General features: G+C 36.9%; 1 protein-coding gene across 1 annotated transcript in view; it reads left to right on the forward strand.

Annotated features, from left to right (window-relative positions):
• The window catches only part of NAV3 (neuron navigator 3), a 69,175-nt gene that overhangs the window by 33,651 nt on the left and 9,366 nt on the right, over positions 1–26,158 (forward strand). Inside the window, exons 12-25 of the mRNA XM_009864387.1 lie at positions 3,702–3,785; positions 5,374–5,485; positions 6,765–6,886; positions 7,478–7,498; positions 8,665–8,837; positions 11,385–11,450; positions 12,734–12,887; positions 15,845–16,019; positions 20,498–20,595; positions 21,255–21,350; positions 21,653–21,821; positions 22,576–22,811; positions 24,769–24,923; positions 25,830–25,901. Coding sequence (XP_009862689.1) covers positions 3,702–3,785; positions 5,374–5,485; positions 6,765–6,886; positions 7,478–7,498; positions 8,665–8,837; positions 11,385–11,450; positions 12,734–12,887; positions 15,845–16,019; positions 20,498–20,595; positions 21,255–21,350; positions 21,653–21,821; positions 22,576–22,811; positions 24,769–24,923; positions 25,830–25,901 — 1,733 coding nt within the window. The remainder of the gene's footprint in view (positions 1–3,701; positions 3,786–5,373; positions 5,486–6,764; positions 6,887–7,477; positions 7,499–8,664; positions 8,838–11,384; positions 11,451–12,733; positions 12,888–15,844; positions 16,020–20,497; positions 20,596–21,254; positions 21,351–21,652; positions 21,822–22,575; positions 22,812–24,768; positions 24,924–25,829; positions 25,902–26,158) is intronic.

The raw sequence follows: 26,158 nt of genomic DNA on the forward strand, positions 1-26,158 counted from the left end.
AATTTATTTGCTTTACATCTGTTTTATAAACCTGAACACCGCAGGTCAAATCGCCAAGCGTGTCAGCAGATAGATACTTTGGATATGCCAATGTCCTGTTCAGGATAGGCTGGAAACCTAAGAGTTGAGGTATTTGGGGTTTAGCTGGCCGGGATCGTTTACTAAGAAGGAAACGTTTAAAATCAAATCTGTCATCTTAGCACTGAAGTCATTCCCCGCGCATATATTTCTTTGAGTATTTCCACCAGGAATTTCAGTTAAAAGAAGTCAAAATTAGTCCATATGTGATGGATCTACAGATTAACAGCTGTACATCATCTGTGTATCTAGTATGTTTATCATGTTAAAGATGGATGTATTTTTCTGTAGGCATAATTCCAGTAACGCCCAGTTACTTAACTCTGACTCTGGTATGTCTATCTCCAAGTACAAATGCGGCATTCAAGTGCAAGGATATATTTTAATTTAGAATAAGTGTTTTTTAAAGCACATGCAGTATCCAGGCTATTTTGAATGGTATTCAAATGATGTATACCATGAATGAAACTACTGAATGTAGCACAGATATTTCTAAGGTATGACAGATTGGCTGTAACTTTAATAAAAACTTCTAGGTCTTTTTACAAGAATGAAAGAATGGAGCTTTTGGATAAAATAAACAGTCCTCAAAAACTGAAGATTACTATTCAATCAAAATCAACTACCAAATCTGAAAATGGAAAAGAAGTATCTGATTAGAATTTTTAATTTCTAACAACCACTTTTAAATTTACAGTTTCTTCTTTCTATGTGTCAGTTGTTTTCTAAATTATTTTGCATTTAACTATTTAAACTATTTTGCATTTAACTATTTAAATGCAAAATATAATCTTGTGTGAGTATATACATGCATATGTTCTATATATACTTCCACAAACATCTAAATATGTTGATAATTAAGCCTTTTTCAAGCTACCTTTTATTGTTTTGTTACACAATATTCCTTCTGAAACAAATGTGCGTAAGATTTCAACAAGTAGAAGTTCCCTAGACTGCTGAATAACTAAACATTTACTACTGCGGGAAAAGGCAGCACTGTTTATTACTCCAAATATAAAATTAATACTTTATGTTTCAGAGAAGAGCATTGTATTGTGTTAGACGTTTAAGGTAGTGAAAAATGCGATTGAGGGGTTTTTTTCTTTAATCATTTTCAGAGGTGGGCCTTTGAGTTATGTTTCTTTATTATTAGCATATGAAAACCTGATAGTCTTTATCTCAAATGTGTTGGAAAGGATCAACCATCTTTGCCCAATTGCATTTATGAGGCACAAATTTTAGTGTGCTACTCCGAGAAGGTAACGTACTCTATCACAGGCTGAATTTTAATAAGAATCCGTAGGTGTGACATGGCTGTCTCTCTCTAAAGACTATTAGACAATAACTTGGAGGACATTTTAAATTATTCTTCATGGTTCTTAATTTTTCCTATGAGTTCCTTAATATTTTGTGTAAGTTTCTTTTGCTTTATTCGTGTGCAATACACGCTAAATTTGCAGCTATAGAATAGGAAAGTACTTTGCACAAATATGCATAGTTAGGTGCCAAAGAACTGTTGTTACCACACTCTAATTGTGAGAAATGGACAAAAGCAATGCATAATTAAGCAAATTATTCCTCTTTTCAAGCCCTCAGTCCCCATTGTTATTCTCACGGTAAAGCAGAACCACGGGCCATCAGCCAAGCCTTAGATTTTTTTATGAGGCAAGGATCAGTGAGCACCATTAGTTTCCTGTTAAACACATGTAATGAGGAGACATTTGGCTATAGTTCTGTGGTAGTGCATCTATTTTGTCTCTGATTGTGTTGTGGGTCACTGGTGATAATCTTTGAAAATAAAACACCATAAATTAATCTGGATATTTTTAATATGTAGCTAATTATTGAACTGAAAAGTAAGTTTAAAAAAAGTTGCCCTTACTTCTCAGGTGAATAGCATAGTAAAAATAACCAAATAGCATAGTAAAAATAACACATTTCAGAGGTGCATTTGGTACATATTCCAGATTCATTTTACTTAGAATTTACTTTAAGAATTTACTTAGAATTTACTTTAAGAATAAAGCCTAAACTATAAATTTTAAAAAGGAATATACACAACTACTAATTAATACTTAAGAAATTGCATATGTATGTAGTCCTATGTTTATCAAAATTTAGTACACAGGGTATGTATCCTTTACCAAAGGAATTATTCCTAAGGCATCCCTGCAGATGCAGAAAGCAGGCGAATAACCCACTACACCCATAAGTAATAAATTAGTTGCTATTTATATAATTTACAAGGGGTAAAATTGTAGCAAGTTTAATAAGTATAAGGAGTTTATAAGATCCTGAAATGTTTATAGCAATCTAAAGTGATTTGCAAAACACAGAAGCCACTTATCAGTATAACAGCTCTGAAGTGGAAGTGCAAAAGTGGGCCACTATTATGTATATGATCTTCTTTTATTTGAGCGAGGTTGGCAAAAAGCTCTTTTCCTTCCCTCCCGCCATGCATAACAGAATCCTTTTTGGACTATGTCTTTTCCTGATTATACCTCAGATTCAGTACAACCACATACATTTGAACGATTTCAACTATGCTTGTATAAGCATGCAAATCTGTAACTGAAAAATTTGCCAGGCACTGTGTGTGCCTTTATTGATATAATAAAAAATAAATTTTCTTGGTGAGGAAGCTCAGTTAATCCATTTTTGTATACAAGTATGTTGTTTGTGATTTACATTTTCAAGTGTATTGTCGTGCCTATGCTTCAAAACTTTGCGTATTACCACTTTTGAGATGGTAAAGAAAAAATAAGTATGACCCTCTGCTTTTACTATTTGGTGTGGGAGAAGAGGGCATGAAATTTTGTAAAATTTAATGGAATCCATAAATATTAGATTCTTACTTTCCCTTGGCTGTACAAGCTCGCTTAGCTTTTTGGTTTCTTTAAGACCACTTGGAACCAATGAAGAACTGATGTACTGTTTGTATAACTTGCATATAGGGTGAATGTTTTTAGAAAACAGCATGAAACTTCATTTTTAAAAAATCTTTTAATCAGTTTCAGCTTTGTTGTTTTTCTTATTGGAAGTAGGACTTCCAGCTTTCAAGATTGTTCATTATATGTAGTCACTGGCACTCGTGTTTAAATACTATATTTGTATTCTATATAAGGTTTTGGTTACTTTTAAACATACAACACATACACATATATTATCAATATAAGATGAATATACTAAGTAATGACCTTTTATAAAGTAATGACCTTTTATCACTATCATATTTTTGTTTGAGTCTCAGAATTCCTCTGGAGTGTTTTCTTTGTGAGGTTAAAAGTCACCTTTTAAGATAAATTCCCATTTTGAAGTGGTCAGTAATTGAAAATAATTGTTCCCCGAGTTCTGTTTGGAAGAAGGCTTCTTTTGGTCAATATATCAGTAAACTCAAGGCAGGGCATAAAATCCATAATTCATTTCCAGACAGAGATACCTGAGTTTATCTCCTTGGGGGCTAGAGAAGCCTGACTGGGCTCGCTTGGCTGCTGTCCCAAGTTACCTCAGTCTGAGTTTAATAGAAAAGAGCTGGAGGAGGTGAACTTGGAGGGGAAAAAAAAAATTTAAAACCCAAATAGATCTGAGATCATGATGAATGTTGTCTTCTGTTTCTTTCACAGGCTCATCTAGTAGCAGCTTTTGAAAAAAGCTTAGGAAATATGACCGGCCGATTGCAAAGTCTAACAATGACAGCTGAACAAAAGGTACGTTTACGAAAGCAGATACTTTAATATGAAATACAATCGGCAGATTCTATAGAGATTTGTTTAAAAAAACACTGAAAGGAATCAGGGACAGCTGTGACAGTAAGACAGGCAGATCTTTCTTTAATGGCTGTTGAGACCAAATCTTCATAAAGCTCTAGGAGAATTAAACTATGCAGCATCAGGTTTACACAGACAATATCATAGAATAGTTTGAAGATAAAATCTTCCATTTCCAGATTTTAATTAAAACATAAGTTTAATCCATATTGAAAGATCCTGTAACAAAGACGGATCATAGCCTGCTGGACTACTTCATTCTAGCCTGTCGGCATTGTCAGAATGGTAAAGTTATGGGAAGGGAAGAACTTTAAGTAGCGAAAAATTGCTCTGTTCAGAGAGTTAATGCAGGTTGGGTATCCTATTCATGAGTAAACAGTCTTGGTTTTCACTGTGCTCTTTTGATTATTGGGGAAAGAAATCTAAACCTGATAGGTAGTAAATTTAATGTAAGTCTTTGCACCAAGCTTAGGATTAAGAGGCTCCTTAGCACCTTCCAGGACTGAATTTCTGTAACTTTCTGCCCTTATTCATTTTGAATAGTGTCCTATAAATGGCAAATCCTTGTTGAGCCAAACTGTGAATGAAACTGTATATCAGTGGGCTATTAGTCACCACTGGAGTCAGTGTAGCTGGCTATAAAAATAAAATTTCACAGTCCAGTTGAGCAAGAATGGGTGAAATACGGCAGGGCTCATTGTGAACTGAATAGAAAATATTTGTATTGTTTGCTTATTTTCATCTTAAGGAAAAAAAAAACAACCCACAATGGAATTTTCTTAAAACTAAAACTTGTGACTGTTTTACAAAGTGTGTTTTCCCTCAGAAGGTTTTCTTCCCAGAACAGAAATAGATAATCTCCAAGCTTCTTTCCCAAAAGATTTAAAACAAATTCTTTTCCTTCTCTTCTTTTCTCTGTTGTCGAGATTAAATTCCTTTAATCCTCATTATATAAATACAGACTGGAAGGACAGTTTTAATGCAGCAGTAATAAAAGCTATTTTTTAATTAAAATTGGCTATGCATTCGGGTATAGAACTTTCTGCGCTCAAGTGGAGTAATTTAACTTGCAGAACAGTTGCTAATAAATAGGAGTTTTAAAATTGATTTATTATTTAGCAAGTTAAATCTTCTGAAAAAATACACAATCTCATGTTAAGATTCATCCATTAAACAGTAGCCTCATATACTAAAGTATGTAATTCAAATGGTCTTATTTTCTTTTGCAATAAAATGATTTGGTTTCTCTTAACTTTATAATGAATTGAGACCCTTTTTAGATTATTTTTCATTTTAAAAAAATTGTTCTTAAAAATAACATGACTGCTTCATATAGAATAAATGCAAAAGAATACACAAGTTTTAATATCTTTGGAGACAAAATGTACATTCTACTTATTTGTTGCTTGTATGTTTACCCAAGCAGTCCGATGAACTTTGGTTTGACAACTCTAATCTTGTAATTTTTTTAGCTTAGGCGAACATTGTTCTTGTGCCATATATTTTGAAGTCTCTGCTCTTCCCACAGGAATCCGAGCTTATAGAGCTAAGGGAAACCATCGAAATGCTAAAAGCCCAGAACTCTGCTGCACAAGCTGCTATTCAAGGAGCCTTGAATGGTCCTGATCATACCCACAAAGGTATGTTTTTGTCACTATTAAAATAAATGCAGTGTTTGTCCCCAGAAAAAAGGGCTAAGACACTACTTTTCTGCTGCTTTGTGTTGCAAGGGCAAGCACATTCTGCAGTGCATGGTAGGCATACTTGTGGTATTTCCAGAGCTGGAAACCTTGCATGAGCTTCCTGTTTGCCAGAGTTCCTGGAGCCTTTTCTTCTCAGAACTGGGTGGCCAGGAACTGATTGCTGGGTGTCAAGAGTTAACCCTATCACTACAGTTGTGTACTGAAATACACCCAAGACTCTAGTGAAGTCTTATGGTGAAAGACAGTTATAGAGTGGAAATCTGGTGTTAAGTTGTAGCTCTGAAAATTGGTGTACTCAGCTCCTTCATGAGGTGCTAAATCAGTGCAGGAAAGTGTGCATTTTAAATTCCAGATTCTGAATTAATTTGTCATTGCAGTTAGGCAGATGTCACATGATAAATATATACTTCAAAGGTGCCTGTTGATAAGCAAGAGCAAGGGAATTACTTGAAGAAAAAAAAATAATAGCAGCATTCATTTTCAAGAGTATCATTGATTTTTCTTTAAAGAGGTCATTATTTAGATGTTTGCCTTAAGGACATTTCATTGCATGATGTGAGTATAACAAAGCTGACTTCTAGAAGGTAAAAAATAATCTAAAAAGTAATTTCCCTTGGTATTAGTGGGTATGTTCTGCAAGAATATTTTCCAATGATTAAGATACAGTTACCAGAGTGTTTTAAAAAATCGCAACTCAAAAGCCTCACAAACCATTTCTAATATTCTCCACTTCTTGCTTACTTTGTTTCATTCATTTTTAACGAACTGCTGCCTGTTTATTTCCATCACATTGTGTTAGAAGGTAGCATATGAACGCTGATTAGACCTGCTAGGAGTCAAGTAGTGCCTACACTCCTCTGAAGAAAGAACTGTAGCACATGTGATAGTTGATAACTCAAGTAATCCATCTGTAACAGAAGCTGCTTAACTATGAGGTTATGCCTACATAGATTGCTGTGCAGGGTTGTTGCCTTCACGCCAGTAAGACCCCAGTTTGGAGAAGCTTCTATTTGTTAGCCTAATTGTATGTGTCCCCGTTGAGCCCCATGTGGTTTCTCACAGGCTGCAATAGCTTGAATTTGAGCCACTGCAAGCATTGATATTATTTTATACTGATTTAGACTACCTTTGAGCAGGAAGATGCTACATCAATACAAGAATTATTATTATACTGCTGCAGAGACAGATGGATTTCACAGTAATTTCTTTTGTTCAGATTTACGTATAAGGCGGCAACATTCTTCAGAAAGTGTTTCCAGCATCAACAGTGCTACAAGCCATTCAAGCATTGGCAGTGGTAATGACGCAGATTCCAAGAAAAAGAAAAAGAAAAACTGGGTAAGTGCTCAGCAGGTTTAAACTTATCTTTTAGCTATTGTGTCATTTCCTAGTGCCTGACTAGCATAATGATCCATTTCATCTACACTGTTCTTGCAGGGCCAGATGGATGCAAAGCAATTCATGTGTATCCATACTGTGACACTACCAGCAAACTGAAAAAATTGTTGAATATCAGCAGGGAATTATTTGCATAAGTCAGGATAATTTAAAAACAAAACAAAACTTTAAACAACTGTTGTGACCAAAACCATCTCTGGGCCACACTGAAACCCTTTTTGATTTTTCTTCAGTCAAATTTTGATTCAAAGGCTTGACTCAAATATGTTGCCCAGCTATGAAGTGGGTTGAAATTTGTGAAGAATTCTCATGTAAAAGTAGTAGGGTGTTCTAATAAATTAAGATGCTTCTAGGCTGGAACACACAACTGCCACATAGTGCTAAGTGTTTAATCAAATACTTTCAGTAAATTATTGAAAAATATGTTTTTACTGTTTTAAAAATATTACCTGCATAAACATTTGTTTTAAAATACTGATCAGCCTTCATTCCCTTGATTTGTAATTCCACACTCTTTCATGTTTCTGCAAGGTGAACTCTAGAGGAAGTGAGGTGAATATAAACCATGGAAAATTTGGCATGCATCTATAAAGAACCCTATCTTGGCATGATTGCTATTTATTTTGGCAGTAGGCTTTTATACCTTCTAAAAACAGATTATCCTGTATGTCTTCTCAGTTCGTCTCTATTCATTTTAATTTCCAAGTTTAGACTATAGGAAGGGGGAGTGTAGCCAAAATCCATTTCTTTCTCTTTAGATATCATGAGCTGGAAAGGACTTGAATAATGTTTCTGTAATCAGTGGTCACACTCCCCACTCTCCAATTATATCATGAAAATAACATGTTTGAATACCTCATTTTTTACTGAGGAACAAGTTTATCATTGAGCTCTATACGATTTTAATCAGAATAACTTTCTGAAAATAAAACACAAAAACCAACCACGTTTTTCCTAAGATGAACAACTTCTGTATTTAGGCAAAGGTATCAACAAATGGTCTAGTTAAAATTCACTGCAGACAAAACTGTTGTCGTCTTGGCTCCTGAAATAAATGGCTCTTTGGCTATTCTGTCCCTTTTCAATACTGGATAAGGGCTTCTAGAGGGAAAAGGCAATGCTTGCACGTTCAGAGGTCTTACTACTCTAAAGGACACTGCAGCAAAGAGTATATACCTTTCAGCTAACATTCTTCTAAGCAGTACAACAAAGCAAGCCTCATGTCCCAGCTTAAATCCTCTTGCTTGTGATCCAAAACATAGCATTTGCACAGTTTGGACGTTCAGATTTTTAATGGGGAAAGTAAATTGACAAACCCAGTAAATTGCAATTTTCTTCTGACTTCAGCATTTAGTAACATGCCTGTACCTGGATGCAAAGTGGTTATTTAAAGCCAGCCCTTGCAGGGAATGCCATGGGAATGGGATTCTCCTGGGGCTTAATGGTTTTAAATGAGCACCCCTCTCCCATAGCTGTGCCACTTGTTCCTGCACTTTTCCCATAGCATTATGTTTGCGCTGTGCTGGATTAATCAAGTCAAAACAAAGCACTGTATCATGTTTTTAGAGATACTGTGTTGCATATGTTAATACCTTGCTTCTGTATACTGACCTCAGGCAGCGGCTAGGATGGCATCTGCAAACTAACTCTTCGAAACATGAGCTGCACACAAATTACCATGACGAGAGAAATAATCTTGCTATGTGTTTGTTTTCCAGCTAAGAAGCTCTTTCAAACAGGCCTTTGGAAAGAAGAAGTCCACCAAGCCTCCTTCCTCGCATTCAGACATAGAAGAGCAGACAGACTCCTCTCTTCCTTCATCACCCAAATTGCCCCACAGCTCAGGAGAGTGTGGGACAACGTCAATGAAGCCATCACAGTCAGCATCTGCGTAAGTGTCTGTCTTGGCAAACCTTTCTTCCTAAATGGGATGGACTATGAAAGACCTCCTCAGGTGTGGCCATTTGCAGTTCAGAAACCATTGCCAACAGCTGTAATCTTTTAATCTCGTGCTCCATCCATTTGCCAGATTTCTCGTGAGCTTCGCTCCATTAAACACTACTTCTGCAGCAAAGTTTTCTTTGGTCGTTCTCTCCTTCTCCACAGCCTTTACCCAAAATCATCTAGGAGTACAAACTTCTTTCTAAATATATATCCAAAAGCTTATGTTGTGCCTTCCCCACACCATTAACAATTTTGTAGTATCCACTTAGGAAAGAAGAAATACTACAGTTCCCTTTCTTCATGACATACTAAAAATGTTGTTTTATTTTCCAGGTAGCTATGACTTTTGACAAGATATTCATCCCTTCTATTATTACTGTATCTACTTTGTAGCTACTAATTTATACAATTTTTAACTTACTGCTCCTCTTTTATCAGCTTGGATGTTTTTTGAAGGATTTTCCTTTTCTTTTTACTTCAAATCACCATCCTTAAACTTTCACGACTGAGAACAAGTAAAAAGTCAAAAGCTGTCCCCTTTCTTCACTATTTTTTGCATGTCTAATATAATCTTCTTACAGAATTCTCATCTCCCATTCATGTTCTTCTACCTGGTTCATTTTTTTTCATTCTGCTAAACTCATAACTTTTTCCAGTTTGTGGAACTCAACTTCTTTGAACCAACAAATATGTATTACTGATGTCAGCCTTACTTCTCTTGTTTTAATAGAGAATAATCAGGTCAGAACTACTCTTCCTTAAAGCATCCAGGGAATTCTAGTCTCATGACTGATTACGAGCTTTACAATAGAATTTCCCTGTGCCTTTTTTCATTCCATTAGGTGCCTTTTATGATTAACTTTTTATAGATTCTAACAGTTTTTATATACTACCTTTAGGAGTCTGACCACAAATATTCTCACAAAAGCAATCCCTCCACAATAAATCTTTTTCTTTCCACTTATTCAGTGCAGACTAACAAGAAATAATTCATCTAGATTTCTAGGTTCATTGGCTTTTTTATAGGAAGCTTATGTTTTTATGATTTCAGGTATATCTATGTTTTGGGAGTAGGATTTCTACATATCTGGTACCCTTGAGTCTGGTTTATTATCAACTTAAAAGTCACTCATAAAAGCCTTAATAGAAAGTGCCTGAACTAAAACAAAAAAAAATTATTCTACAAAATTATTTACTCTTTATTCACAGATCTGGTCTCATAACCTTATCCTATTTCCTTTCCATCAACCTCGTTTTTTATCTCTGTCTCTTTGACTTGCTGTCTAGAGGTACTGATCTTCCCACAATTTGTCAGTGACAAAACTACATATCTAGTCTTTCCTCCCAACCTCTTCCAATGGCTGTTTGGTCTCTGAGCCTTAACTTCCTAAATTCTGTTCAGTTGACAGCCTTCTAATTCTTCCTCCATAATATTTTAAAACACTAATCTTCCTGATAATTTTATTGTATTTTTGTATTTGTGTTGTGATCTTTCTGCAAAGGATAACATATATTTCTTCCCTTCCACAAAGAGATCACGTAAAATGTATTTATTTAGATTAATTTCTATGTCTATTAAACTGATAATATTACTTTCTTTAGAAGACTTGGTATTCCGTTGCATAATTTAAGCTTCTGTCACCTTCATGACTTTTCATAACTGTCAGCAACCTCTGTTTAAAAATCATGACTTACTCCTTCTAGCCAAGGTACTACTACTGATTAAAAAAACTTGAGATTGTGATGAGAAGAAAAACCAAAACTCATTTTAACAACTTTGAACTCTTGCCTTGAAGTCTGATCAGAATTCTGAACTTCTTTGTGTGACTTCTCAAGAGCACTGACTTTTTTGTTTTACTTCCTTTTGAGAAAGTCTCATCTTTTTTATATAATTTTACAGTTGTAGGAGATAAGAGTTGAAGAGCTCTGGAACCCATAAAAGAAAAATCAGTTTGTATGTTCTGCTTTTCTTACTAGTCTAGACAGCTTTATCCTGCTTCTGGCAGAACTGGAGCCCTCCTTTCTGCTTCAGTTTTATCTTCTTAAAGATGGCTTGCCAAGGTCTTTTTGTCCATTACTTCCCAAGATGCACTTGCAAAAAAGCCAAAAAGAAAATAGCTCACAAATAGATGAATTCCCAGTTGTCCGAGTAATTGTATGAGATAACATATACGTGTAAATAAAATTTCATTTCTTGTTTGGTTAGCATAAGTATGGACGTATCAAACCAGAAACTGTACCATAATATTTAGAAAAAAAAATCCTAGTGTATGCCTTTATTAATTTTTACTTACATTTAAAATATTTGCGCATGTTGTGAATGGTATTCATTATTTTCCTTCTCCAATTTGCAATAATTTTTTATTTGCAATGAAATTCTTCATCTTCCCTTTGCTTATTCTTTCTTTAAATATTTTCTAGACCCAAATCTCATGTTCTAAACGATTACCTTTACTTTCTTCCAATTGCATCTGTCTAATACGTGTGTATGCAGGTCATCTCTAGTCTGGGCACCAAAGAAAAGGCAAAACGGTCACGTGGTCTACAAGCATAGATCCCGGTAAAACTGAGTGTGGGGCATGGAGTTGTATACCCAACTGCTGACCTGAAGAGTGCTGTATCTTCTTTCCCAAAATGCATTTGCATGCATTCTGGCAATTAAAAGTTGACCTTTGTTTCTTGTTTGTATATAATAATACTTATTATTATAAAATATTTTTTCATATTTAAATTGTTCTTCAAATAATAACTATTTATATGATGGTTGTTAAGAACAAATAACATTTAGTGACTTAAAATATTGCTTAGTGTAACAACACAGCCAAAATTCAGTGTTTGATATTCTACTGGTTCTGTTATGCAACAGATCTAGGTATGGTGATGACATAGAGAGGGGCAAAACAGTCTAACATGAGAACTGAAGAGCTGTATGTCCCTAGGCCAGTCATGTTTTGATCTTTTCTCACAATATAATGGTTTTTTTCCATTATAATTAATGCTCGTGAAATAATCACAAGGTGATTACTTTTAATCAAGGAAAAAAAAACAAACAGCTAAACCAAACAGAATTATTTTAGATATCATCCATTACCAAATGACAGACCATAGGTAAAAAGTCAAACATCACATATCAAAACCATTACAGATACAAAACTTCTAGATCATGAAGATAAGGACTGCCTCTGTGTGTACTGGTCCAAATAGAGAAAAATGTTGATGCCTAACAGGTAATAAATATCATGGAATCATAGAATGGCCTAGGCTGGAAGGGACCTTAGAGATCATTTAATCCAACCTCCCTGTCATGGGCAGGGACGCCACATCTCAACTAGATCAGGCAACACACGGGGACCGAAGGGGAATCGAACCCACAACCTTGGTGTTATCAGCACCATGCTCTAACCGATTGAGCTAACCAGCCCCCAAATATCAGTAGTACAGTGTACTTCAGTTAAGACTATTGCTACTTAGGAAAGTCATAAACTTAGCACCAAAGAAATGATGCAGATATAAAATCAAATAAAAACCAATGGGTGATACACACTGAAAAAAAGGAAAAAGTTTTTTTGTAAAATTTTTAACAACTTTTTTTCACTATAGTGAGCTATCTAGCTGAACTGGAAAGGTATAAGGCAAGCTGATCATTTCACCTGGAGAGGGCTTTTTTCCTTTTTTTTTAATTTGCAGTGTGAATCTTTTAATGCTTTTTTTTATAAGATTCTTTCTTCATTCATAGGTTTCACCAGCAGCAGGCATTTTCTGTACTTTGATATTTAGTAATGACACTGCTGTAGGGGGGAGAACCTTCCTTTAATCTCCTGCCTATTTTCTGCTCCTCTTTAGGATCTGTGAGTGCACAGAGGCAGAAGCTGAAATTATTCTTCAGCTGAAGAGCGAGCTGAGGGAGAAAGAGCTAAAGTTAACAGACATTCGTCTTGAAGCCCTCAGCTCTGCACACCATCTGGATCAGATTCGGGAAGCCATGAACCGCATGCAGGTCAGTGAAGTCACTTAACTGGTGACAGGGGTGCACACCAAAGGTATGCCTCATATATTTCCTTTCCCAGTGCGTTGTTTCAGGTACCGAAAAACTATCAATGCCAAGTAAAGTGCTAGATCAACAGTACTTCCAAAGGATGAGTATGATAAGTTTTCGCCTTATAATAATGATATTCCTAGTAAATATATTAATAGCTAAAATGGATTTAAGAGAGATGAAAGGAGAGATAATCCCTGCCCAAGGGATATTTGTTATCTAAACCCTATGACTGGGGAAAGCAACATGACAGACAAGCTGATCAAAAAGTGATTTATATAGAGCTTTAAATCCTTAGGCTATGGTGGGGGTAGGGGTATATGTGCATACTCTCTCATCATTTCTGATTCCTAACCCAGTCATGACATGCCAAAGCAAAGAATGTAAAATTGAACTAAATTATTGTATCCAGCAACACTATAATTTGACTACGTTTTGTGACACTGCTCCAAAATCTTCCTGAACATATTTTTCATGAGAAGACTTTTGTGAGGCTGAAAGGATGCAGAGAGAATGGCAGTTCTTCAGTGGAGCACGGAGCTTTATGAGACTCAGCTCTCTGGCCCACATACAAGTGTCTAGTACCATGCTGGGTGCCCCAAAATATCTACAACATTCACAGTGTGTGACATAGATCTTTCAGTATATCTGGGCCCTTTTGGACTGACAGGTGAGATACCTAGGACATCCCTGAAGACACTATAAACCTGTGTTTGGGAATCAGAATCAAGGCCATGGGGTGAGGATTCAAGCTGATACTAGAACAGCTACATTTAGAAGTCTAGGTATGAGTTAGGTGATAAACTCCTGTTGTAGCCAAGTGGGTTTTAGTCCTCCAATAGTGACACCTAGAAAGCTATCCTAAAATCATCCTAAGGGGTGTTGAGGGTGAAAATAAGTTGTTTGAACATAGGGGCCTTTTACCATTTGAACTAGCCTCAGGTATTTACATCTGCACAGAACTTGTTTAGCATTCTATCCATGGAAGACCGTGTCGACAGTGACACTGCAAACCCACATTCACACAGCTGAATCCAGCCGCAGTGGCTTGTCGGCTGAATTGCTCTGTGCTGCGTGCTTAGGTCAGGTGCCCTTGTAGGCACTTTTGTGTAGATATCCACAGCAGCTGATTTCATAACTACCATGCTTGCTGCCTCTTCTAGATCCCTTTGTTTATACCATGCCAGTAGCAGTGTCACTGTCACCTTTAAATGTCTATGGCACCCACCATCCTCCCAGGTGCTCACACTGCCAGGTGCCAATATTGCTATAGGATATTTGGCTGAATTTCAATTAAGGTGAAACAATAATCAATAAACGGTCTGTAAATAACTATTTCAATGGTCCAGACATAAGTATTTGTTCTGGAGCCACTGGAAAGTTTTTAGAACTGTTGAGAGACAGAATGCAGTTGATCTCAGTGGTGGAGAACAGGACACAAAGGCTCATCAGCTGATCACAGTCTTACCCTGGGATATGAACGCCTGAACTAGGTGAACTCCCTGAAGAGAGGAGTCTGCTGTAGTCACAGGCCTCTAAAATTTGAGTTTCACCAAAGCTAGTCAGAGACAACTGGTTCAGATGCCATTGCTGATAATCATGACTTCTGAAGTTTTCCCACAAGGACATGAAGCCACCTCAAAGTTACCAAACAAAACCCGTGACATTTTGGAGAATTGATGGGATCGGTAAGGGGAAAAAGTAGGATTGGTGGGACTGATATGCAAATACTGTGTGTATTCAAAGCACATTAAAAATCTAAAGCTCAGCTGAATGGAGTACTGCTAAGAGTTGTGTAATTCATGGGTTTAAACTGCAGAGTAGGAGGAAATTGCATGACTCATTTCACCATAGCTCCTGATTTGAACCCCAGACTAAACTGGTGAAGTCATCAACTACCTTCTGTGACTGTTTTGCTGCTCTGTCCCTAACCTTTCGTTATCATCTCCTCACCTTTCCTATATGATCTAAGATTTTTGTAGCCGTTGGAGGTTTTTTTGTGATGCTGTCCATTATGTTTTTACTTGTATAATGTAGTGATACAGCCTTCATGAAAAAATAGGACTTTTAGCAGAGTGTTAATGAATGTGGAATTAAATTTGATGTGCAAAACCTTCTGCGAGAATAAGCAGTTGCTTTGTACTGTGCTTCATGAAGCGACTGAAAGCTAGATTTAGCTGGTACCAGGCTGTTCTCAGGCTAAGTTTTCATTTTATTATTGTACATTCAATAATCACTTGGCACCACAGAGGATTTAGCTAAAAAAAATTCCTAGTTGTTCTGATTCATCTGTCACTGTATGTTTTCATCAAAGAGGGTTTGCTGGCTGTTATGTGAACAATCCCATGTTAGAATGATCAAAAAGTCTTAACTAATAGCAAGAAGGGTTATGAAACTTAAGCAATCTATATTTAATTGTCCTTTTTTAATTTAATTTCTCCTCCATGAAGTCACTGCTTAAATTTTGCATTTGATGGCAGAAATAAATTTTCTGTGACTTTAGAAATATTGACATATGCAAGATTTTAACAGTAACTTTCTTAACTGACTCGTTCCTAAGATATTTGACAATAGAAAATAGCTTATGAAACTGGGGATAGCTGGGAAAATTCTCACCACACTTATATTATGGTCAACTATACAAAATCCACAGACACTTGAAGCTTATGTTGTTTAGGAACTGCCTTAAGGCAAAAGCTGAAACAAGGTTTTAGGGTTGGGTTTTTTCTTCATTTCAGAAGTGAGGGCAATCCAGTTTTCACTGATTATGTTAGAGTACTGATAAATAGTAATACACACTGCTGTGAAAGTAGTAGACCAGTTAGTTCCTACATTAAAAATAGCAAGAATAGCCACCCCCAGTTGTTTTCTGAAGGGATAATCTCCTGTGCTTTTATGTTCATTTCTTTCAAATACAGAATGAAATTGAGATATTGAAAGCTGAAAATGATCGTTTAAAGGCAGAGACTGGAAATACTGGAAAGCCCACACGGCCATCATCAGAGTCTTCAAGCAGCACATCATCTTCTTCATCACGGCAGTCGCTAGGGCTTTCTCTGAACAATTTAAACATCACAGAATCTGTTGCATCAGGTAAACATATTTTGGGCACATGCATGCCTCGGTAATTAGCAATAGTTTATTATTTTCATCCTCTTAACAGGCCATATATGAGGCATCCCTGAAAATAAAAACGCCTCATATCACTCAGGTAAACATCAGATACATATTCACTAATGGAGGTGAAGAAGAATGCTGACAGTCACTTCTGAAAATATAGCTTTTTGAAGGCTCTGGATAATAGTAACAGGCTGTTCATTATGTTTGCTTAGTTCCTAGCTGTGACAATCTCCACCTACCTAGTTTACAATACTCTTTGGTCATCTAGTTTACAGTTTATTTGAAAAAGACAATATCTATTGTAGTGTACTTTACAAGCGTATAGATATATGTTGTTGTCCCTATGAGATAAATATGAGCATAGTACATGAAACTTTCATTTCTTTTGTTTACAGATCTTTTATCATTCAGTCAGCACCCTTAACTTCATTTTCTATTTGCAGCTGAGGCAGAGGGTGATCTCAATTAGCTTTATCCTTTACATTTTTTTAATGTGATACAACTAGTTAGCCTGTGTAGGACCAGATCACCATTTATCATAGGAGCCAAACCCTGCCTGGCTTATTAAACACTCTCCTTGTCTTCAGTGAATGAGAGAAAGCGAGCAGAACTTTGGACCACATCCTAAACATTAACATTTGATTATTTTCCATGCCATAGATTTTATGATAATGAGCCTTCTATACTTGTTTTGATAATGTATCCAAGAAACAGAAGTACTGTCTCTAACATTAGAACCAGGAGCAGAGCAGAAGCAAAGCAGCACTCATTAGTGTAGACTCCATAGAAAGTATAATGCAGTCTCTGGAAACAATAAAAATGGGTCTAATAATTATAGAAAGAGTCTAGGCAAGAGTACAGCTGGGAACGTGCCACACTGCCTGACTGTAATTTGGATTGGCAGTTAGTTATATTATCTTGCCAGTCATTGATTACATGGATACTTGAATATTTCTTCTGGAATTCCAGATTTTATATTAAAATCAGCACATTTTTTATTTACATTCCAGCCTACATTTTTTTGCCAGGTTTAACTTTTAGCATGGATGAGACTGAGCTGGGCCAAAAACAGAGAGAAAAAGTTGTGTGACTCCTGCTCACACATGCATTAAAAAGAAAAAGAACAAAAACAAAAACAAAGCAAAAAAAACAACAACAAAAAAACACCAACAACAGAATTATTTTCAAAATTACAATTGTAGAATCTCTTTCCTGAGCAACAGCTGTTAGCACTTTATTGTTTGGCACTAAGTCTGTCTAGACACAGGAATAAACATGTAGGAGGAAGAGGAAGAGTCGTTTGGAGAAAAGGAGGAGGAACTGGATGAGAATAAAATGGGAAAAGAGGACCAGAGGGAAGAATATCGGAAAGTGAAAGACAAAAAACCAAAAATGAACAAAATCAGGAGGAAGAGATTAACAAAAGAATAAAAAGAATAAAAGCTGGAAGAGAAGGAGAAAGAGGAGGAGGAAAAGGGAAAAAAGGAGTAGGAGAAGGAACATGAAGGCTTGAGGGCGAGTGGCTGGAAAGCTGCCTGGCAGAAAAGGAACTGAGGGGGCTGATGGACAGCCGGCTGAACATGAGCCAGCAGTGTGCCCAGGTGGCCAAGTAGTCCAACGGCATCCTGGCCTGTATCAGAAATATCATGTCCACAGATGGAGGGAAGTGACTGTGCCCCTGTACTCAGCACTGGTGAGACCACAGCTTGAGAACTGTGTTCAGTTTTGGGTGCCACGGTACAAGAAAGACATTGAAATGCTCAAGCAGGTCCAGAGAAGGGCAATGAAGCTGGTGAGGGGTCTGGAGAGTATGTCTTCTGACGAGTGGCTGAGGGAACTGGCCTGGAGAAGAAGAGGCTGAAGGGAGACCTTAATGCTCTCCACAACTACCTGAAAGGTGGTTTTAGCAAGATGGCGGTTGATCTCTTCTCCCAAGTAACTAGTGATAGGATGAGAGGAAATGGGTTTAAATTTTGCCGGGGGAGTTTTAGTTTGAGTTTTAGGAAACATTACGAAAAGAGTGGTGAAGCATTGGAACAGGCTGCCCAGGGAAGTGGTGGATTCACCATCCCTGAAGGTGTTCAAAACTGTATAGACATTACACTTTGGAATATGGTTTAGTGGTCATGGTAATGTTGGGTTGATAGTTGGACTCCCTGGTCTTTTCCAGCCTTAATGATTCTATGATTCTATAATTCTAAGAGCAGGAAGACTGAGAGAACTCATTGTACTCAATGATCTTAAGGTCTTTTCCAACCTATATGATTCTATGATTCTATAAGCTTTATGTAATTTTATGTGTTATTGGTTCTAAATGTTTTTCTAGCATGCAAAGTAATTACTTTTGGTTATAAGAAATTAAAGAAATAAGAATGCCTAATGAGGAGTGGAGGATTTAATTTGATTATGAATCTAGCCTTTTTGATCATTGTATCATTTTGGTTATGTGCCAGACAACTTGGAAGGGTGACAGTTTCCTACCAAGTCTTCTGGGATTTCTGCAGTAGTTGGAGTACTATTGAGCAACAGTCCCTGAGATTTGGAGGGGTTAATCATGCTAGGGACTAAGCTGAGAGAGATAACAAGGGCTTTGCCTCATTATATTAGAAAAATGCCTTGGCACTTACTGGGAGACCAGTGTCTCAAAATTACTGTGGTCATCAGGAAATGCCCAAAGCTGTGCACTGCCCCTTCCTAAGGGTATGACCAACTCCTCCAGATAGGTGTGAGCAGCAAGCTAGGAAGGGGATTGGTGGTCACAGACACCTGAATTTCAGTCAGCCACTGTACTGAAGAGCAGCAAACAAGGACCAGTACAAGATCCTGTTGGTACTGTGCAATGAAAAGAGTGCCAGAGATCAGGCAAGAAGTGAGCTGGAGACATGGTAGTGGACCTAAGGAGGAGGACTGGCAGGAGGCAATTAAAGCAATTAGCACCATCATGAAATTAAAATTCCTTGGGCATCTTCTCAGCTCTTCATATCAGTGAGAGGGAGAGCTCTTGGAAAGTGGATTTTTTTTTTCTAGCCACAGAGTGGTTCCTCATTCCTAAAGACTTACAGAAGAATGTATTTAAAAGGCTACATGAAGGTCATTTAGAGATTGAAAAATTTCACAGGGGGATCAATTATATTTTAAAAAGGTGAACTATGACATTATGGAAACTCCAGGTTTGCCTAATATGCCAAAACAGAAGATAAGTGAAATGAAACATTCGGTGTTTTGGCACAGAAAAACTGTCTGCCTATAAGAAAACAATCATGGATTTGTTTAAGCTCACAATAAAAATGCTTCCTTACTTGATCAAATAAAACAAAACAAACAAACAAACAAGACACCAGAATCTGCTTTCTTGTTCTGGGTGTAAGTTATCAAACATTTTACATGAGGACTCATTTTTTAATACATTCACTGAAGTCATATAAGTCTTCTTTGGTTTTACTTTGAGTAAGTGACTGAATCCTACTGGTACCTCATTTAACTTGGGTAAAATCTGACCTTGTGCAGACTATGACATGAAGTCAATGGTTTTCTTTGGTCACAAGAAGAACAAGGGAAACTTAGGGTAGTGAATTACTGTGCTAGCCTTTGAAGAAAAGGCAAATCTATAATCTCTCCTAATTTGATGGTTAGTTTAAATGTCTAACAGTGAAATCTCTGAGAGGACTTCTAGGGGAAGACAGCAGTTTTATCCCTCACAGGAAAGTTACAGGCTCAGTCTTCAGTAAGACACATTCTCCTGCTTTCTCATTTAGTGAAGAGATAGAGACATAGGCACAGAGCAGAGCAGAGCAGAATCACTCCTTACCCCCAAGAAAAATGAAACCTTTCCTTAGATGAATGGCTGAATACATATTCCCATATTCTGGAGGACAACAAAGAAGTTTTCTAATAGATGCTGTTCATAAGCCTGCATTGTGGGGGTGAAAAAGACCATGCCATGTGTATAGAAGGAAAAAAAATCAACTGGAAAGAGAAATGAGAAATTAAATACTGTTTTACTTAGCAGCAAACGTAACAATGCAAGGACTACTTGGTTTTCTTCCTACAATATTCTAAAGTTGACAATGAGTGCCAGAAGATATAAACTGAGTTTAGGTTTGAAATAACATTACTTTGTGGATGTGTGGTGATTTTGAACACGTCTCAGGAAAGAAAGCAAAGGCAAGATTGTAGTGCAATAGTTTATTTATTTATAGATTCCCTGATCATTTCTACATGATTAAAGCTCCTAATATAGCTTCAAAAATTAACAAACTGTTACTCTTTTTTCGTCCCCAAAATAAAAGGCAAATTAGGAATAAGTACAGATAAAAATGATTGCAAGTCGTTGTGATGGCAGCCTTTCTTTTTAACTGAAAAGTCATTTGAACAAATATTTAACTGATGATGTGAACGTAATTGATGTGATTTGTCAAACTGATCACTTTGCTTCCCGTCTGTTTTTGTAGATATTTTGTTGGATGAAGTCACTGATGGAGCACTCCACAAAGAAGGTCATAGCGTGAAAATTTTAGTCACTATAAACAAGAGCTATAGTCGAGCCAAGGTAAGTTTATTACCCAGAAGTCTAGATGCAGAATTATAGCTCAGGCAAATATTGCAATATAGTAACTTGTTTCAGTATTTTCAGACAGTAACTGAAGGAAAATATCCTAAAGGTAGCAGCTCTCTTCTCTGTCCTCCATGGTCTATACAATTAGACTCCCTCTGTAGACTAATGTCATATGGCCTCCTTTTTGTCTTTGTGGTGTCTCAGATACTACCACTTCTCAGTTTAATTAGTAGTAGGATGTTCTGGGACTTGCTATCTCCATTTAAAAATTGTTATAAATTAGATCAATGCCTTGGACCCCTTAGGGTGCAACTCTGAATAAGGTGCTGAGATAATAAATCTGGAATTGCATTGTCATGTTTTCACATTCTGTGTTACAAAAAATTATAGGTACAGTGCAACTTTAATTTATATTCAGCTCTTTATAAACATGGATGCGATCAAAGAGCAGCATAAGATACTCTATTTCCTTCCTTATAAAGAGCTACCACAGTAATATGATCTATACCTGTTTCTGGCACAGAGATTATTGTCAAAGTTGTAACATCATGTTCTAAATAATATATTTTTCTTCACTGGGAAAATTATGAATCTTCGTAGAAAACTAATTGCCACCTATTTTAAGTCCAGTTTTCAAAAATCTCTCTTTGTAGGATCAAAAACCACATACATATCTGATAGGATCAATTGGAGTCAGCGGAAAAACAAAATGGGATGTTTTAGATGGTGTAATCAGGCGTCTCTTTAAGGTAAGGCACTGAAAAAATAGCTCAAGTATAAATTCAATTTTCTTTGTCACATAAGAAAATTGTGATTCTTTGGATTGTCTTTCCACGTTTTTTGTTTTGGGGGTTTTTTTGGCACATAGCTAACACTACTATTAAGCTTTATTCTTAACAATGCTGTTCTTTTTTTGTGGTTATAGACAGTTCTCTACTGAATATGACTGCAAAAATCTCCTTGGCATGTGACTTCATCTGCACCAAAATATTTTCCAAACTGCTTTCATTCAATAAACATTTTTATGCCATATGTTTTCATATAATTTCAGGAATATATTTTCCGAGTGGATCCGACTACTAGCCTGGGTTTAAGCTCTGACTGCATTGCTAGCTATTGTATAGGGGATGTAATTAGAGCCCATAGCCTAGAAGTGCCTGAACTGCTGCCTTGTGGATATCTGGTTGGAGATAATAACGTCATTACTGTGAACCTGAAAGGTAAAACCCCAAGAATATGTCTGCAGACACTGTAGAGTTCTTCACTGCAGTCCCCCAACCCTTCTTATTTTTTTCTTACACCTGACCTTTCTGTATTTTGTCTTCACTTCAAGGGCTCATTTATCACATAAACTCTCTGTGTGACATTGTACAATATCTAACACACTGTGGCATTTTAAGGCAAATCTAAGAATATCTCTGTCCTTCTCTGCCTGACTGCCAAATCACAGCAAAGCACAAATTTCTGAATAGTGGCAAAAAAACCCCAACCCCTAAACAGAGATTATAATGGGAAATCTTTATGTCTTACTCAGTTCTGCAGGAAAAAATCAATACCCTTCAAAAGCTGTGGGGATTTATTACTGGAGGGGAGGAGGGGCCTTCAGAAGAACTGTACTTACATTGTTGTGACAACCGGTAACCCTTGTGGCTGTCACTTTGACCTTTTTTTTTTGTCATGGTTGCCCATAGCATCTGCAACATGCATCTTTGCCTCACTGAGTGTTCTCTTCACATTTACTTTGAGTTCATCTCTCCCATCCACCTCGTCCTACTACCACTGTTCATTTTTTTGGCCCTGTGGAAGGATATAAGCATTTTCACAGTAATGAAGCCATTGACAAGAATTTTATTTAGGCAGAAGCATCCTACCTTGCTTCAAGAATAGCACTGACGCCATCAGGTACTGGGCCAAACCTATGCCTACCTTACTGAGGATGAAGACAGGCCATTTTTCTTTTTTTGTTGTTCTCAGGAGTGGAAGAAAACAGTTTGGACAGTTTTGTGTTTGACACATTAATTCCTAAGCCAATTACCCAGCGGTACTTTAATTTACTGATGGAGCATCGCAGAATTATTCTGTCGGGACCCAGTGGCACAGGAAAGACCTATTTAGCTAACAGGCTGGCTGAATATGTTATCTCTAAGTCTGGCAGAAAAAAAACTGAAGATGCAATTGCAACTTTTAACGTAGATCACAAGTCAAGCAAGGTGAGTTACAGTTAAAAAGGTAACCTATTGCCCTATTTAGTGATGATGTAAAGCAGATCCTGTTAATTGGCATACTGTTTTGTTGCTCAACAGTTTTTCCTGCAAGATTTCAGTCTTCAGTCTCAGTAAGGAACAGGGAACAGATCTTTCTGTTCTAAACAAACCACTGAAGCGCTGCGAAGGAAGTTTGAATTTTCCCTCACTTGAGGAAGCCCACCTTAAGGATAGATGCAGAGTCAAATTCCTCTATAAATTAAGTTCTTACAGTGTCTGTAATTCCTTTGTCAGAAAGGTCGGATATATAGTAATATTATTCTAACTCACTTTTTTATAGTGGTAACAGCAGCTTGTAAGCAAAGATTTCAGCTTTGACTTATTGTCCTGGATTCTGCTTCTTAATCAGCACTGGATAAGTAGAGCTGCTGCCACAGTTGCTGGCGTGCATTGATCAGGAAGCTGACCATACTAAAATTGCCTCATGCATCATGTCACTTCCACTGTGATTTACATAGCTCAGATTGTCAAGCTTCTAGCATGACTACTGTGCTAGCCACAGATAATACTACTCACTTGCTGGCCTAAATCAGGTATACTCCTAACTTGGTACCCGGGGAAAATTAAAGGTTTTGCCTAGAGCTTTCTCATTTGTACAGAACGTAATGAATGTCAGCATAATGTAAGAAGGAAGAACATACAGATCCCAAAGGGGTGAGAGAACTTTTCCAGTAAAAATACTACTTTTCACTCTCTTTATGTAGAGGATTTGTGATGCCATTTACTTTGGCAGGAGATGCATTTATGTCTTATTGTTATTTCATATACATTTATAACGAAAATTTTCCCACAAAAGAGTAAGCTTCTGGATTTCTGGTAAATTGCTTGTATGTGGTTTTGGCTTGGCGGTTTCTTTGATGTGGTTGGTTTGGTTTGGTTTGGTTTTGTTTTGTTTTTCCTTTGTTTCTATTAAGATGTATATAGAACTTTTAAGTTTGTAGTAAAAAGAAAAAAAAAACATTGTAAAATACCAAGTGTGTTTGAATAATACAGATGGTGTTATTTCATGGAAGAAAATAATGATGTTCCCCTAGAGACACCTGATCATAAAAAAAAAAACACCAAAAAATCCTACTTGAAATAAAAGAGATTGCATGTTCCCATTAAAGAAGAAAGAATTCTGCTATCTCTGATGCAGAGAGTAAAATGGCAATAGGAACTTTGTGCATCATGCTGAGCATTCCTATTGCTGCCAAAATTAGATACCTCTGGAGATATAGCCGTAAACTTTACTAGCCCAGCCCCTCAAAAGCAACAAAGTGTTGGGAAAAATATGAAATATTTTGATTATAGAAAGGTCTCTTAATCCAGCACTAAACAGTAGCCCAACAGTTGGCAGAAAAAAAGAATTTACAAAATAAATTTTATCACGAGGTGTGATACAGTATCCCCAAAATGTCAAACAGATTTTCAGTGAGAGGAGTGAAAGGAGACTTTGAAAGGAGCAGGTCGGTATGTCTGAATTGTGTGATAATTTCGTGGCAAGGTTTTTTTGCTATGTAAATGTGGCATTCATAGGAATGGAGGTGCAACAATTAATGTATCTCAGCCCATTGGAAATGGCATATTTTGTTGCAACTTATTTTCCTCTGGAGATATTTTATCAGCAAGTTTCTTAGGAATGTGTCCACCAAATAGGAATGCATATGTTTCAGTCACTTGCTTTATGTTTAGTGCTTTTGTTTTTCCTACCATGTGGCTTCAATGTTGCCCTACCTAAGAAGCAGGTCTTCCTGCATGTGCTGGTGAAGCTGAAGGAGCCACAATGGGGAAACTCTGTAGCAGTCTCTCTGTCTTTCTGAAAATATTTTCCACTGAAATGGCATCTATGATCTAATTGGGTTAATCTTTTCTATTGTTTTGGTTTGTTATTTTGGTTTTCTCTCTGTTAATTCTGCTGAAGGATCTACGACAATATTTAGCAAATCTAGCTGAGCAGTGCAGTGCTGACAACAATGGTGCTGACCTCCCTGTGGTCATAATTCTTGACAACCTCCACCACATCAGTTCACTAAGTGACATCTTCAATGGCTTCCTCAACTGTAAATATAATAAATGGTAGGTAGTATATCTTCTCTCCCCTCTCACATTACCTTTTGCAAATAAAACAGAAAAAGCTGTTTCTTATTTTGCAAAATAAAATGTCCCAGGGAAAACTTAGGTTTGCATAGGCTGTCAGCAAAGCCTTATGTGCTTGAATAATTTTAACCCTCTTCAGCTAAATACCTGTCTGCTTCACTTTATTTACATGGTTCCTGTGCATATAAGTGAGATGTAAACATACCACAGAATTTAAGAATGTACTTAAATGCTTGACTGAATCAGGGTCTTATCACTTTCACCCTGTCAGATCACACAAGCTCATTAGTACCATGAAGACAGCTTATGGGAGAGTAAGAAGAAATGCACTTTATAACAGTGGAATTTAGGCTATGTGTGAGCCCATGAGCCATGCCATGCGGAAGCAGCTGTTTAGACTTGCACTCCTTCCAGTTTTCCTGTAGCAATGCAGAAGTATGAAGTTTGCTGATCATCCTTTGTTGTCAAGCAAGAATAAAAATTATGTTTTCTGGAACTTTTACTGGCCTATAACATTGGCTGTTCCTGCCGTATAAGTGCCGTCATAGGGACTTCCCTTCATAAAACCATTGCATGCTGTGTCTTATGAGATCCGTTGGCTTCTAAAATCAGAACTCTAAGCCTACTGCAAAATTATAAGGTACATGAGGAAAGCATTGCCTCATTTATTTTGTTATTACAGATGAGTACTGGTAAACTATAAATGTACAGGAAAGGAAATCATACAAGAACAAACATTTAAAAAGGCATCTGAGGAAAATTTTAAATCTAAAGCTACAATACATCCAGAAACTTTAAAAATTGGCCTAGTGCAGATTAGAAGAAATATTCCTGAATGTCTGAATAGATTCTCCCTCAAAAAACCTCCTACTTTTCTCTTCTCAGTCCCTATATCATTGGAACCATGAACCAGGGAGTTTCTTCTTCACCAAACCTGGAGCTGCATCACAATTTCAGGTATATTCACTCTGTGTTTACTGTGGCCATCTTTGCCCAGCTCCCTGCTTCTCAGCCCAGTTCTTCGACAAATATTGATCTTACATCTTATCACAGCAACGTATTTTACCTCTTGTCTCTCCTGTATTGATGGGTCTCTGAATGATGTTGAGGAATTTTGAAAGAATTAAGATGCTTTCAGGCACCTTTGACAAGCTGCTGAAGACGATTGCATTCTTGCATTCCATTTGTCTTCAGCTGCGTCTTGAATTCCTGCT

The sequence above is a fragment of the Apaloderma vittatum genome, unplaced genomic scaffold, assembly GCF_000703405.1.
Source record: "Apaloderma vittatum isolate BGI_N311 unplaced genomic scaffold, ASM70340v1 scaffold3102, whole genome shotgun sequence".
In the NCBI taxonomy this organism is placed as follows: Eukaryota; Metazoa; Chordata; class Aves; order Trogoniformes; family Trogonidae; genus Apaloderma; species Apaloderma vittatum.